General features: G+C 40.4%; 2 protein-coding genes across 20 annotated transcripts in view; both read right to left on the reverse strand.

The window, feature by feature from the left end:
* Window positions 1-16,480, reverse strand: part of LOC310685915 (17-beta-hydroxysteroid dehydrogenase 13-like) — a 162,010-nt gene that overhangs the window by 114,600 nt on the left and 30,930 nt on the right. The window lies entirely within an intron of this gene.
* KLHL8 (kelch like family member 8) overlaps window positions 1-16,480 on the reverse strand; it is a 30,575-nt gene that overhangs the window by 4,044 nt on the left and 10,051 nt on the right. For 6 of the 19 annotated variants that reach the window (XM_083458773.1, XM_083458771.1, XM_083458768.1 and 3 more), the window contains 8 exons: window positions 11,187-11,509; window positions 7,455-8,003; window positions 6,565-6,751; window positions 5,198-5,341; window positions 4,427-4,538; window positions 3,134-3,302; window positions 1,790-1,949; window positions 1,147-1,348 (listed from right to left, as the gene is read on the reverse strand). In XM_083458773.1, coding sequence (XP_083314899.1) covers window positions 1,147-1,348; window positions 1,790-1,949; window positions 3,134-3,302; window positions 4,427-4,538; window positions 5,198-5,341; window positions 6,565-6,751; window positions 7,455-8,003; window positions 11,187-11,390 — 1,727 coding nt within the window. In that variant the 5' untranslated portion in view covers window positions 11,391-11,509. Of the gene's footprint in view, window positions 1-1,146; window positions 1,349-1,789; window positions 1,950-3,133; window positions 3,303-4,426; window positions 4,539-5,197; window positions 5,342-6,564; window positions 6,752-7,454; window positions 8,004-10,670; window positions 10,792-11,186; window positions 11,510-14,667; window positions 16,238-16,480 lie in introns of those variants that run through there. The other 13 variants (XM_083458759.1, XM_083458760.1, XM_083458757.1 and 10 more) reach the window with 8 other exon arrangements.

Genomic DNA, 16,480 nt, shown 5'->3' on the forward strand with positions numbered 1-16,480 from the left:
AAAAATTACATTTGTCAATACACAGTTAAAAACTCCAGGAAGATTTTAGAACTTAGCCAACACTAAAATGGGCTAAACAGATAGCACCATATCAATGCAGTCAATTATAGTCTTGCAACGCTTAAAAGCTAAAAAAAGAAATTTGGCCACCAAGGAAGGTATAGCTCTAGTGACGTTATTCAGCAAGTGTAAAACCTGGTTTTCTCCGGGTAGGAAGCTAGACTGACATAGGAGTGGGTCTATAAAATTTTGTCTAAGCTCTGCATAAGAAGGGCAAGTCAAGAGAATGTGTTTGGTGGACTCAACCACACCCATGGCACAATAACAGGTTCGAGTTCTGGGGTACTTTTTTCCTACCATCTCTACTTTGTCAAAATTCCTGCTTTTCTGCTTCCTAGACTCATCCATTACAACAGGTCTGTCAAAAAAAACCCACAACCCTTTTCACTTGTACATTTGCCAATTCCCTAGAATGAACACCAAGTCTAATAACTGCTTGGTGGCAGCTGCAATAGAGAAAGTGAGACTTTAACATCAACTACACAGATTTTTCCTACTTTTCACAGAATCATGGAATTGCAGCATTGGAAGGGACATCTAGTTCCACCCACTGCCATCCAGGAATCTCAACTAAAGCATCCATGACAGATGGCCATCCAAACTTTGCTTTAAAATCTCCAAGGAAGAAGAGTCCACCACCCTGCTTGGCAGGGGGTTGGACTCGATGGCCCTTGTGGTCTCTTCCAACTCTATGATTCTATGATTCTACCTCTTGTGGGATTTTCACCCCCTGCTGAACAGCTCTTACTGTCAGAAAGTTTGTCCTGATGTTGGGTTGGAATCTCCTTTCTTGTACAGTGGTACCTCGGGTTAAGTACTTAATTCATTCCGGCGGGCCATTATTAACCTGAAACTGTTCTTAACCTGAGGTACCACTTTAGCTAATGGGGCCTCCTGCTGCTGCCGCTGCGCGATTTCTTTTCTCATCCTGAAGCAAAGTTCTTAATCCGAGGTGCTATTTCTGAGTTAGCAGAGTCTGTAACCTGAAGCGTATGTAACCTGAGGTACCATTGTAACTTGAATCCATTGGTTCACGTCTCATCCAGCATAAAGACCTAGCTCTGTAAAAGCAAGAATCAAAGTTACCTGTTGACCACAGGATCAAAGGCTTCCACTGTATTCAGGTAAGCATTTCCATTATGCCCTCCAACAGCAAAGATTTTGCCCATTAACGTTGCTATGCCAACTCCACCCCGAGGCGTCGTAAGCTCCGCTACGTATTCCCACTTGTTGCTGCGAGGGTCAAATCGTTCAACAGAGCTCAGCGGAGAATTGTCATCAAAGCCACCTGCATCAAGGGAAGCATGAAATCTTCTCTCAGACTATGCAGTAGTTTTATCACAAGCTGTTCTGTGGAGCAAAGCTACAGGATGCATAGTGACCCAGTTATTCAAACAGTACCAAAAAATACAATGGATCTGCTATTTGACCTAAAAGCCCACAATTCTTATAAAGCTAAAACCTAGTCCATTGTTAGCATGATCTGTAAGCAAGTGTACCTCAATGTTAGTAAGAAGAGGAGCCCGAGGTTTATGCCCAGTAGTGCACTGTTGCCTTGAAAAAAGATAGCTTATTTATCACTTTATCGCAAAATACAGTATTGTCCACAGCCAGCAACGAAAATACTTAAAATCCAGTGTAATCATTTGATGATGTTGTTTCAAACACTTACAGCAAAGCTACAAGAAGATGAGTTATGCACATGGATAAACGTCTAGGTGCTACTCACCTACCACATATAGGCAGCCATGGAGTTCACTAACCCCATTGCCAGCTCTTCGCTGACCCATTTCTTTCACTTCTATCCATTTATCTAGATGAGGATCATACTTCTCCACGCTGGAGAGAGAAGCGACACCATCATTTCCACCAACAGCATATACATGGTTCTGAAAAGAGGAAAGATCAAATGAATGTTCTATCCAACAGCCAGGCTCAAGGGTGAATTAGGTGCGTTACTGCAGCAAAAATTAAGATGTGTCCCTTCTGCTCTCACAATGTATAAAGAAACAGTTGTCAACCAGCTTGCTAGGCAGCAGCAGTCTATCCCCAAGGATAAAATTTTGAGCACCATATAATCATTGCCAACACAACAGTGAGCTTTCGATCCAATTTACTAGATGAGTTTTCAGGTTTCAACATTATCGTCTGTGGTTATTACTTATTTTGTACTTGCCAAAGTTATACTGTACTTATATGAATCCACATTCATTATTTACCGTATTCTTCGCTCTATAACACGCACCCGACCATAACACGCACGTAGTTTTTAGAGGAGGAAAATCCATAGGCATGCCACCCATAGGCATTCCCTCCATAACACGCACAGACATTTCCCCTTACTTTTTAGGAGGAAAAAAGTGAGTGTTATGGTGCAAAAAATACGGTAATTATATTTAGTAAATATAGTCTTTTTATCAATTACCCCTCCAAATAACCCGAAAAATCCTCTGGGCAACATGCAAAAACAATAAAATGAATTAAAACAGCAAGATCCACATTAACAACATTCTATATAACAAGACTTAGCACAAAAAAACCCCTGCAATCAGGTAAATACTGCAATGAACAACACTTAATAACAAGACTTTGGTTGTAAGTTGCTTTGGGTTGCCTTCGGCAAGATAAGCAACTAAAAAATCTAATTAATAATAATATATATATAAAAACGTGACAAAGTTCCACAGAGTTAAATAACTATTTTAAGACACAGAATAATAACAGAGATTAAAAATAGTTTATTGTTTTTTATGACACCAAGCAAAGACCTTCCACTTTCACTGAAGAGTTCTATTTTAACTCTGCAATGTCTTCAAGTTCTGTTTTTAATTAAATTATATTCCTTCCATATTTCATTTCCCACCTTTTATTCAATCCCTTATTTCATTGCCTCTTATCACGACTTCAAGAGTAGCACCTTAAACCAATGTAGTGAAGAACAGTCAAGAAAGTTTGACCTCCATATAACCTTCAAGAATTTTAATACACTTGCAATACACTTGCAAGGCAGAGCTATACGACATTTCTGTGCCGATGCCCTTTGAATGCCAATAAAAAACCCAGAGTCGCTTACCACAAGAGCCACAGAGCCAACACCCCCCCGGGGTGTATTCATAGGTGCTACAGCACTCCACTGATCAGATTCAATGTCGTATCTCTCCACATCGCTGAAGCAAGTGTTATCATCCAGTCCCCCAATAGCATAAATGGGACCTCCAAGAGAAGCCAGAGCAATCCCTCTCCTAATAAAATAACGCAATTAGTTATCAGACTACATAATCTTAAAACAAACTGACAAAGTGAGTTACAAACTGGCAAAGTGAGTTACTAGGTATCATTAGCTCTACCTCACTTTGGCAACTTTTCAAGAATACCAAAGTTCATAAAACCCCAAGGGCAAATCACAAATTGAAGCTTCTTTCCCAGCTGAAGTATACTTAATCAAAGAGACCTTGAAAACGTTTCTTCAAGATATTGCAAAAGAAAGAATTAAAGAACAGATTTTGGACTCTAGAACATTTGCAGGTTTGTAATTCTGTCAATTTTCTTTAATTTTTTTCAACCACACTAATCACCAGATAATAATATTCAACGACAACATGAAGATTTAACAGATCAGTGAACTGCAAGTTTTGACCATGACATAAATTCTTTCTTGTTGTATGTTGGCAAGGGCCAATTTTCTATATACAAAAACCCCATTCATGCATTCAATCAACACATGAGGAATGAAGTGTGGCACATGCAGTACCACCAGCAGCTTCTCTGCACTTTTCAGCTCTAGCTCTGATTTCTCACTTCAAGTAGAAAGGTCTGAATGAGTATTGTGTGCATGTTGGAAGGTCCAATCCACTCAATGTTGGAAGATCAGGGGTGGAGATGGCATAGATGTCCTCATGCCTCCTCCAGACTTTGTTCCCCCATGTTTCTTTAAAGGCCTAAAATCAGTTTTAATTTCCCTTCTGATACCCAACGAACACAGTCCATTTTGTCATTATCAGTCTATTCCAAACTCTTAAAAGAATATAAAGAATCCTCTTATATTGGGGATTTCCAACAGCTTCACAAAACACCACTTACAATTACCTCAGCTAAAATAATTATGAGACAACTCTGACTCTTTTTCTAATTTATCTTGTTCCTTCCCCACTTCTGTTTTTCACCTTATGTGTTCATCTCATATTTTTTATGTCCGCTGATCACCTTCTGTGTTGCATCTTACTTTGGACTGCAGGCATTGGCAATGACTAGGTGCAGCCTATCTGATGTATACCTCAATAAATGGTAATTCATTCCACATGAATCTACTTCTTTAACAACAACAACAAGAACAACAAAACCGAATGTCCATGCCAAGTTTACATACCTTTTGGTATTCATTGATGCTTTCATCATCCATTTATTTGTGAGAGGATCAAACATTTCCATGCTGCCCAGATGTTCGTTTCCATCATGTCCACCCACTGCATAAACTTTACCTGAAACATATAAAATTTTCTGGTCAGACAAACTAGGCTAACTCCTAAAAGTATTTCCTGTGGCCATCTAGTATGATATCAAGAAGACAAGATGTGAAACAGCTGCTTCCCAGGTCTTAGTTCACACATAATCACTGTGCCGCCCTAGTGAAATTAGATTCACATTTTTTGCCACTCTATTATATATATTCCATTACTGCTATAGCGTAATGTCTACAATATTTTTTTTCTGTAAAGAAAACAGCACCACATTATCTAAAGATCAGGGGAAAATAATAGTCTCAGGAACTTGATGATACTTTATAGTACTAGGATACAAAGGCAGCAGTTTTAAATCTTTTCTAAGTTAAGATGCAATGCTATTTACTAGTGCAGTAAATAGTTCCTAGTGTTGAATTCAGTGGTAGGTACTGTGGCTAGACTCAAGCTGTGAGTTGTATTTTTAGTACTAGAGAGGACATTTCATTGGGCAGAAACCCAGAACACAAAACCAGTTAACTGCAAAACAGAAACAATTGCATCTTTTTATCGCAAGAAGCGAACTACTATTCTCAGCTATTTTGTATACAAAGGCTGTAATTTTGGTTGATGGAATGGCTGAGTCATTAACTTCAACAAAGTATAAAGCAATTTTAGAGCACAGATTTCTTTTTACCAACCTCCCACAGAGATTACACCCACATGCCTCCTCCTACTGTTCATTTCAGGGCCAAAAAACCAGCTGTTCTTATTTATAGAGTAGCATTCAATGCTGCGAAATGGGTCGCCAGATCCACCACGACCACCAACACAGAAAAGGACACCTAACAGAAAACATACAACAAAAGTCACAAACACCTCATTTCTTAAGAACGTCAGTATTCATCACACAAAAGTCACAGGGTGGCAAAGTACAGAATGCTGAACATAGCACACATTAAAAGTCCTCTTAAAACTAAATAGTAGAAACTGGTCTGTTTGGTTGGCTTAGTGTTATTTACTGTTTTCAATGTTCAACACTGACAATTTGTCATTCAACAGTAACAGTTCCACCCTGCTTCAACTTAGGATGAACTGGGTTGAGGCTTCAACACAGACTGAGAGGGAAGTCAGAGCTGGAATAGACAAGTCACCCAATCAAGGCTTGTGGAAAGATCCACAAAAGTTAATAACCCCTTAAAATAGCCTCCCTATTCACATGCATTTTTGACAGCCCAACATAAAGAGAACCAGCTTGCTTCAACTTGCAGGAGGCTATCTGCCTAAGGCAATTCTAACTCACCATGGACTTCCAGGCAAGTGGCTCCTTAACAAGCCTGATTTTAGTCCATTCACAATCCCAACATCCCTCTCCACTTTAAAGAGATATGTGTTTTTGGCCAACACCACTACAGGTAAGGTCCAGCACACTGCTTCAAGATTCCTATAGAGCACATCACTTCAGATGACTCAAGTAAGCAACAAAAACTGGGCAAAACCCAGCTCCTTTAACCATGGGAGTTTCTGTTATCAATTGCAATGGAGGCAGATTGTATGTTATATTGAAAACATACATATCTGAAGAAGCGTGCATGCACACCAAAGCTCATACCAATAACAAACTTAGTTGGTCTCTAAGGTGCTACTGGAAGGATTTTTTTTTTATGTTGAAAACTCTTCTCCATCATTCAAATGCATTAATGTATCCAAGGATTGTACATTGGGACTGTTAGGCTGTAATACATACTGTACAATACAAGAAATTTAGCTCATCAGTTGAGACAGTATTCCATAGTTTAGCATTCAAATCAGAGATTCATGCCGAGGCAATGCTATACCATTGTGAACCAACCTTTTGTGTAGATACAGATTCTCCCTCCCCTCACACAAAATGAATTTTAAAAGCTATACTCTAAGGCACTTAAATAAAATGACACAGCTTACTAATGTCATGCTGTGTACAAATTCATTTATGTTGTCTTTTACTATTCTTCCATGAGTACTCACACCTCTACAGAATAGACCTTTTGTGAGTTTCTAAAACACTGGTGCCTCAGAAACTAGTTACCTGCTGTGCGTTTCCTTGGTGTTGTCCGTACAGAATACTCAAAATCTGGCACGGTATGACTACTTAAGTGAAGGTGGTAGTTCCTTGCTTCATCCAGCAAGTCCCGACATTTTAGGTTCTGCTTGACAATTTCTTCTTTTGCCACTACTCCCATGAGAAAACAAATGGGTAACAGTGGTAGGCGCACCTAGGAGAATGGACATTATGGGTGGTCAGCTGAACTGATAGTAACAGTTCTCAGCAATTACAAGGCAAGCCTCCAAAGACATCATGGAGAACATCATGATCCTCTATTTGCCTTGCTCAGTGTGGTCATTCTGCATCTGTAGGCCTACAACTGAAGCCAGTATGTATGTCCTATGTCTTCACTAGGGAGAGAGAGATCCAGAAGATGAAAAAACAAGATTCCATTTAGTTGTAACAACAGTGACATTCCTCCATGTGTTTTAGCTGCTGTGAACCCTGACACATCCTACTTACACACACATTGTGATTACTTGCTGCCTGCACTTTTGAACTATGACTGACATGCATAAAATATTTAATCTCTCCACAAATCAACGCTGCTCATGCATTCAGCTGCAAGTCATCAGATAATGTGTGGTGACAAGATGCAGATGTGTGTGACCTGGCTCTGAGACGGAAAGTAACCAAATTTGCTTTTGAGAAACCCGTAGTTTTCAGGGATTTAACAGAAGTGACCCCAACTTCAATTTGTCACAAAGAATGTGTAAGAGAAAAATTGTCTTAAGTGTCAATCTTTTTTGAGAACAAAAAAGTGATCCAGTTCCAATGTGGTGAACCAGTATAATCACTCCACAGATCACCCCACCTCTGCATATTATGAGACACCAATAGATTTAGTCACTCCATTCTCATCCGGTCCTTACCTGAGCAACTATTTCATCTAACCATGTAGCATGATGCTGTGGATTGGCCAGAAGCCACTTAATAGCAGCACCATAAACCTGCTTTTCACTTTCAATGCTCAGATCACTGGAAGACAACAGTTTATGAAGGTGCTGAGGTGACACACTCACAAAATCTTCACATTCCACTACTTCAGCAAAATGTTCACATGCATAGCGATCGGCCATATCCATCAAGTCAATACGATTGTGGCTCTCCGCAAAGGATCTCACTGCCAGGCAATTTGAAGGATGGAAGTGTAGTTTCATGTATTCACAGCAAGCTTTGGCCACTACCTCTACCTGAAGAATGCAGGCCGCATATAAGAGAGGCTGGACATTGTCTACCGTCAGAGTCAGTCGAGATGAATAGACGAATTTGACCAAATCTTCTATGGCATCACCATCAAAGTCTTTGATCTCGATCAATGTCTGTTTAGCTTCTGCCATTTCAGAAAGGAACATGGCTCGGAAGTATGGAATAACACAAGCCAGGACTAGCTTGTGACAGGAGATCAACTTTGAACCTACCTGTGGGATAACATACATTTATATTAATAGAGTTAATTGTTTTACCTTAATACAAAGAAGCTGTGGTCTCGAATTCTAAAGATGTAGTTAACGATTTTAAAAATTATTAGCATTAATCAAATCCAGAAGTGCAAAGGGGTATTGACCTCAGAACTATCAAGAAAATTGAATAAACAGAAAACTGACTAACAACACTACTCAGATCAATGACAATTTTCTGTATAGATTAGTATACATGTGTGGTACTGTTGTAAGAGTCATAACATTTTATTGAGAAGTCTCCATCAAGTATTTATATAAATTTGAAAGATAAATTATATTGATCACAGCACCACAACTTTATTTGTATTGATGAATATTTCAACAATGAATATGCAGTTCATATTCAGTTGTAAAACCTACTTTTTGCTTTAACTGCAAGAGAAAATCATTTTTCATTAGTCCCACTTTCAACTAGCTTAATGATAAAGTTCCATCCCTGAATTATTTCTAGTAGTTTTATCCAGTCATCTCAATTAGCTGTTCTTTTAATAATCCACAGCCACAGCAATCTAATGCAGCCAAAACAGTTTCTTGCCAAGAAATGATGAAAAGCAATTAGCTGTACATGACTTTAGACAATGTGCTGCCATGAAAAAAGCAGAGACATCACTATGCCGGGTCAATTTTGCTGCATTACAAAGGCTAGTGGATCTGTGTGTACAATTTGACCATGGAAAAGGCAATGCAACCACTTTGGTTATCTACCACTAGATAAGTAACAAATGACCAATATTCATACACAAACACTAAAGCAGGAGAAAGGGCAGGATATAAATGGAATAAAATAAATGTGCTATTTCAGCACAGAAATGAAAAAATGGGTTTGCACTGGATAGTCAACCCGGCTGAAAATATTTGTGCCTTATATGATTTTAAAGATTAACTATCAATTGATAATAAGGATATGAGTCTAATGAAAGTTTACATGTTATGATCCAGCAGTCTTTAGGTTCCTTATTAAAGAAGCTAGCTTCCCCCACCCAGCTGTTTTTCTTAAATTTGCAGGATGTGTTTTCAGGTACAAAAATCCTCTTGAAAATATTTTCTATTAATCAACTTTTTCTCTTCTGCAAAAATTAGTTTCACTGTCAAAAAAATGTCAATTTGAGTTGTATGAACAAGCATTCTGGCTTACAAACTCTTATTTAAACACTCAGATTCATCCCACAATTCAATGGTAGCTTACTTTGAAACTTACCAGAGTTTGTTGTAACCTAGATTTCTGGTTTATTTGTTTCAAATAATAAGTGACACCACATGTAAGTCCCCCTTCCTGTTGTGCAAGAGGAGGGGGGAAGCATGCAAGCTTGATAACAGCAGCAGTAGTTTTTAGTGTGAAAAGCATAAAAACCTCAATATCAATTTGCAAAACAAAGAAGGCTGCTGACGCAAAAGTCTTACCTGATAAGAGTTCAAACTTGCACTGAACTGAGCATGTATAGTGGGTTTTTAAAGTACAGTGGTACCTCGGGTTACAAACGCTTCAGGTTACAAACTCCGCTAACCCAGAAGTAGTACCTTGAGTTGAGAACTTTGCCCCTGGATGAGAACGGAAATTGCGCGGCGCCGGCACGGCGGCAGCGGGAGGCGCCATTAGCGATGGCGTGCCTCAGGTTAAGAATGGACCTCTGGAATGAATTAAGTTCATAACCCAAGGTACCACTGAACTAGGCAGTCCCTCAAAATTATTGACTTATTTATTTAAAATAATTTATAAACCACTTTGTTTAAAAATCTTTAAGCGACATACAAGAATACAACATAAAAACGGTAAAACTGTATCATAAAAAGAGATACAACATAAAAAGCACTAAAACAGGAATGTGCTACAGGAAATGGGCTCCAAGTCATCCTTTTGCCTAGGAGAAACTTTCTAATCATCCGTAGTAACCAGGCAATATATAGCTGTGACCTTGATCTTTAACATTACAAGAGTGCTGTGGGATGAACCCTTGGAACAGTAGCCTCCATGCCACTGTTGCAATTGCCTATAGGGCAGCACCTAAGAGGACCTTTAAAGAAGAAGAAAAGGACAAAATATGTAGTAAACCTAGGCTGCCTGAAACCCATTAGCTAAGCAGCTGGGCTCTCAGGGCATTTTTGTGGATACAGTCATACCTCAGGATAAACACACTTCAGGAGAAGTATTTTCGAGTTGCTCTCTGCGGCGACCCGGAGGTAACAGAGCACGTTACTTCCGGGTTTCGCCGCTCGCGCATGCACAGATGGTCAAAATGACATCACACGCATGAGCGGAAGTGGCAAACCGTGACCCGCGCACGCGCAGTCGCATCTTAAGTTCTGTTCAGGATACGAACGGGGCTCTGGAACGGACCCTGATTGCATCCCGAGGTACCACTGTACTAGCAGTTGTAAACTGTTATATACTTTCTCAAAGCACTGCAGAAGTTGTATTCCTCTCCTTCCACAGACAAGCAAGAGCCTTGGTGCACTACCACAGAAATGCAAAACAGTGCTAATGTACTCCCATTCCAATACACCCATACCCACACACTCTGTTTTAGGAGAAGGAAGAGGGGAGAGTAGCAACTTTGTCCACCTCAAGATTGTTATCCCCAGTATTAGGGCTTTTCCCACTAGAAGAGAATGGCAACTACTACTTACATGGGAGAAAGTGAAGAGGTGCGCTTAGAAACCTGGAAACACCACTGGGATTGGCTAACCCACAGCCTACCCTTGGTGTTCAGCAACCTTCACTGAGCATCCTCTTATCTGATTGGACCCATCCTTGTAAGGAAGAGAATGTTAAGACCAGGCTTGCATATATGACATTATCTAAACAAGATGGCAGCCATGTCACATCAGTTGAGTGGGTTTATATAGGTACTGTGGCCTCTTACAATAATGGGGGGGGGGGGAAGCTTGGAAATTTGAGTTCAGGTCCATAAATTTAGCACAATCACACTCTCCCTACAAGCACCAAATAGTCTGCTGACTTGCAGCATTACTAGGAAGAGTTTTGGTTAAAGGGAAGGCAACACTGCATGGCACTAACTCCCAAATGTTGTCAACATAAATGATGCAAAGCTAATATATTTTCTAGTGAATTAATACATAAACGCACAAACCATTCTACACTCAAAACACATACACACAAAGGAGGAAATATGGAATCAGCACCTTCAGCGTAACATCACAAAGCTCCCCAGCTTCATAGAATCGAAGGAGAGAGGTGTGAAAATCCTTCCAAGCTTCATTTGCTTCAAATACAAATGTTTCTTCTTCACCATCACTGTTCAAAGGTGACCTTTCCTGTGGCTGCTGCCTTCTGCCTTTTACCACATGATGCTTTGCTTGCTCTGGGACCATAGAATCAGAAGCCATTAGCTGTTTTGTCTCCTTCCAGGTTTGTTCTCAGTCTCCATGAAAAAAAGCCCCACACATCCTGCCAAGCAAATCAAGAAGAACCTCCAGTCTTGAGTAGAACTGCCATTTTCTCACTACTAGAACAAAATGAAAATAGATTAGGCGTTTTCCTCCGTCAAGCCCTTGACAGAAGTTCGCTGCCAACTATTATTCTGTCTTTTACAAAGACCAAGGCAATAAAATCAAGAGGGCAACTTCTAAGTCACTATCAGGATGGGAACATAGGCTTGGATCTCAAGTTGCTCATCCATTCACGTGTGAGAGTGAATGATTTCTACCAACTTTCCCCCTACATCCATAACCTTCCATGCCTTCCCAAACTCCCCAACCTGCAAGAGAGGATTTTCATGGGGCTGCAGAAGGAAAGAAAATGGTGGAAGTGGCAGTCTAGGAACATGGACCCTATTGACTCATGGAAGGAAAATTAGGATCCAAGCCACTGCTAGTACATTTCTACAGTGAGTTAGAACCAAGCACCTGTGAGCAACAGGAGGAAAACAAGCCTAAATTTGCACAATGCTGTAATAGGAAAGGTTGACCAATTTAGTTTCACTTGTATTGAGTTCTAGTATACAGTGCAAAAGATACAAATCTTCTGGAACAATATGGTCTGTAGCATAAAGGTTGGGTGGGCAGCAGGAAGGAGAAAAAGTGAAGTTGGAACACCCTCCAACTGCCTTTCTATTCATACAGGGAACCTTTGAGTCAAAGCCAAAGTAACAAACTACAGTTCTAAATATCACAAAATCCTTCTTGGCATAGTTAAGGCCGAAGGAAGTTCTCTCAAAGTATATATAATCTGTTGGGTTTTTTATTGTTCAAATTGCTTAGCATCTAAGGAAGATTAAAGATACCTTCCTGTACACAACTGAACTTTAACACTTGCAGATTAAAGTTTTATTATTCACTCATAGCCTCTTAAATCAGGCCATTATTATTTAAGTTGCACCATTTACACCTGAGATATATAGTACCCACCCACTATAATCCCTGGGACTTCACGGTAAAGGTAGGGAAGAACTCCAAACAGTAATTATTATTAAACTAGTGTTGTTGTTGTTGTTGTTGTTGTTGTTGTTGTTATTCCCACTTACAGTATAGATGGGAAACTGAAATGAAACATGATTTGGCCATGACAGAGATTAAGCTTGAACTCTATACTTCAAGTAAAACTCTTCCATTAAATGGTCCTCCTTGGCTTCAAGGTTCAAGTTGGTTAAAGTTCATATGGATCCATGCTATAAGACAGTAATTTCCTGTGTTGTAGGGCATCCTGAACTTCTATAACAAGAAATGTGTAATGTAAATGCCCTTGGTAGTTTGCATCCTCCTACTGATCTTCCCAGCAATGGGTAGCAGCCAGGATGTATTATAGTATGTAATGATCAATTCATGCAAGACATGGTCAAACTTAAATGGCATGGCAAGTGCTCCATATAAATCAAGTATGCACCTCAGAGGAAAGACCAGAGTCATCTACAACATGGAAGAGTTTTGCAGCAGGAGTTCTTCAGCACAAGTTGTTGAGGAAAAGATTCCCTGAAGGTGAAGTTTAAACACCACTGCTCTAAGTAGATAATGACTAAATTACAGAGACACACTTCCTTTGTCAGACAGATTTTCAGACTGTATCCATCCAACTCAAATGTGAAATTACTGATCTTCTAACAAAAAGATATAGCTTGTCCTCAAGATAAGCCTCTTTATCAAAGATCTAGAAAATGGCCAAACAGGGGGGGCCACCAGGTGGCGCATTGGAAGATGGCCGACAATAACATCTCTCTGACCCACATGAGGTAATAAAGTGGCTGCTATGGGAAGTATCCAGTCTTCCTACCCCCCCCCCCAGGAGATGGGGAGGACAGCCTTGCCAGCGACGTCCATAATGCATCCCCAGATTCGAAAGAAGGGGGTGCAGGACATTTGGCATCAGCCCTCGGTGGGTTCGGCGCTTACTGACGCTGTCTCCAATCAGCGCCCTGGTTCGCGTCAGCTCGAAAATATAATTGGAAATATACAATTGGAATGAAGCTGAAGCACTTACATCAAGCAAAGTTCGAGAGATAAGGCTGCTGATTAATGCATCTCTGTGTTTGGAGCGACGGGAGGAGACAAATAAATCAAGCGATGAACCACCATTACGAGACTGGTATGTGCAGAGCGAAAAAAGAGGGGGGGGTGTAGGAAAAAACTTTTATTTTCTTTGCCTCATGTGAGTCTTTATAAACCTCCACCCCAGAGAGACGAATCGTCGCCTTTTACTAATCGCAAGCAAGAATTTAAGAGCTGTGTGGAGTGAATTATTGATTGAAGAGAGGACTGGTAAATATGGAGTGCGGAGGAAAAATTCTATGACACAGTTTTTAATGGTGTCTTGCTAAGACAGGCTTGTCGAAGAAAGACGAGGGGAGGAGGACCAGGGTCATTGGAATGTAAATGATGGATTGAATGTGATAACCTGGCAGAGCCCCTTTGTGATATACGTGGCAAGCTTGGGAAAATTAATAGGACGGACCAAGGATAAATTTTTGAAGAAGGGGAGGAATGGCGGCTGTCCTTATGAGATATGACTTTTGGAGTGTGCAAAACCCACGCAGATGTTGTTTGTTCCTAACCTGCTTGCGAAGACTATCAGAGATTGCAAAGAAAGGAATACATGATAACAACAAGAAGATGAAGAAGTAATAAAGAGACTATCTGGACAGATCTGGATAGAACCTTTTGATAAAAGCAGTAACAGAAGTGATGTTTTGATTCTCGTTCGGAGCTTGATGTAAGGGTACCCCCAACAAAATTTTAAAATCTGGCTGTATAATTTGGAAGTAATATGATTTGGAAATAATGTGATTGGATTGGCCTGTTAATAAAAATTGTGTTTTTTAAAAAAAGAAAATGGCCAAACAGTGCCAAATTTTCTAAATGGGATCCGGGCGGACAGCATTACTAAGTATAAAATAATCAAGCATACAGAACAGGTTCTGCTGAAAAAGAATCAGAGTGACTTATATAAAGGTGAGTCCTGCCCAGTAGCGGAGGAAGCCTCTCCAGCACCAGGTGCGGGACGCCGAGGGGCGGGGCAAACTGCCCATGGGGTGGGGTGGGCCGCCCGACCGCCCTTGGCCACCCTACAGCTGGAGGCGGGGAGGCAGCAGGCCATTTTGTCACACACCCACCCCGGGTGGCACCCAGGGCGGACAGCCCTCACTTCGTACACCCCTGGTCCTGTCTCACCAACCTTTTAAAAGCTTTTGACACAGTCCCCCACCAAGATTCATGAGCAAAGACAGCAGTAATGAGGTCTTCTTATGGACTGGTAACTGGTTAAAGAACAGGAACTAGAGGGAAAGGAAGGGAAGGAACAGTTCTTGCAATGAAGGGATGCAAGTTGTAAGCTCCCCATAAGGCTCAGTAGTGGGGTGAGTGCTTTTAACTTGTTCATAACTGATCTGGAATAAAATGCAGCATTTCTAGCGACCCCAACCCCTGAGGTCAAGGAGAATAGCCATACTTATTACACACATGTGTCTGCATGCCTGCATGTGTGTGCATAATCAGTTGCATGAGTGGAGAGCACGTGTAGCGTGCATGGTGTAGCTAGCTTTGAAAAAATACCTGTGATATGGTTGCAATGCAGCCTCAGGAACTACTTTGGGTTTTCCTGGCTAATCAATTTAAAACCAAAACTGTTTACTCAATTAAACAGTTGGGCTGATCTCATGCCTCAGAACCTATAAATAAGATAAAATTACCCACTTTCCCATATATATATTTTTTAATATTTCATTTTTACTTACATATACAAAGAGCAACAATCAACATTCAACAATCCCCCTCTCTACAGAAGCACCAAATGCCTACTTAATTGCATCACACTTTTAATTCATTTTAGGTATCATTTGAAAAGATATCATTTTATATTTTTGATGGGTGGCCTAAACAGACTATTTCCCTCCAAGCAAACAGTGCAATACATCAAAACCTCTAACATGCACACTTTTTGCGTAGCACCTCACCCACCCTGATATACAAACCAGCAGATTACCTGAAATGCAAGTTTCAAAGCCACCAACCTCCTATAACCTAGATACTCTCTGTTCTGAAAGCAGCAGAACACTTAGGGCAACTTTTCAGTGCCAACATGCCACTTCTCATGCAATCTGATCTCTCAACATTATACTAATGATCTTCGACCTCTTGAAATTTCTCCAGTATTCTGCAGGACCAAACCGAAACAATGGAGAACTTCAAGCCCCCATTCAACAATGCTGCAATGTTCCATTCACTTCATAAACTGAATGCAAGTCCTTCTCTTTGCTGTCTAAAATTGGGCATTTTTTTCCATTGCTAAACAAGGAAATGAATTACCAGATACCAACTGTCTGTAGTCTCTTAGTCTGACAGTACTGAATACAAACAGTGGCATTTGTTTACCAAGTTCACGGGTATTGTGAGAAAGTTCACATGGATGGCAACTGGGGGTAAATTGACATATACCCAGCGTTAAGAAATTGTCTGTTATAACAAACGTGGCATAAACATAGCCTTTACTCATTTCAATGGCAAAAGTTTGTGTGACAAATCGTGCCATTCTACAGTCACATGTTTTTTAAAGGACGCTTTATCAATATCAATACTTTTATCTGAGGAACTTTCAGAAAAGTTATTATGTTTAGTAGATGCTTATATAGCTCCAACAACATACAGTACATGGAGCTTCACAGAGTGAAACTTACAGCTGCCACAAAAAGCTTAGAATAAAAAATTACAATGGTGAGCCCTCCCCACATTCACGGTACGTGTGATGACTACAGTGGTGCCTCGCAAGACGAAAATAATCCATTCCGCGATTCTCTTCGCCTAGCGGTTTTTTCGTCTTGTGAAGCAACCCTATTAGCGGCTTAGCGCTATTAGCGGTTTAGCGGCTATTAAAGGCTTAGCGGCTAAAAGGCTATTAGCGGCTTAGAAAAAGGGGGGAGCGAAAAAAATTGCAAGACTTGCAAGACGTTTTCGTCTTGTGAAGCAAGCCCATAGGGAAATTCGTCTTGCGA

This window comes from Podarcis liolepis (assembly GCF_965112155.1).
Source record: "Podarcis liolepis genome assembly, chromosome: 9".
NCBI classification, from domain to species: domain Eukaryota; kingdom Metazoa; phylum Chordata; class Lepidosauria; order Squamata; family Lacertidae; genus Podarcis; species Podarcis liolepis.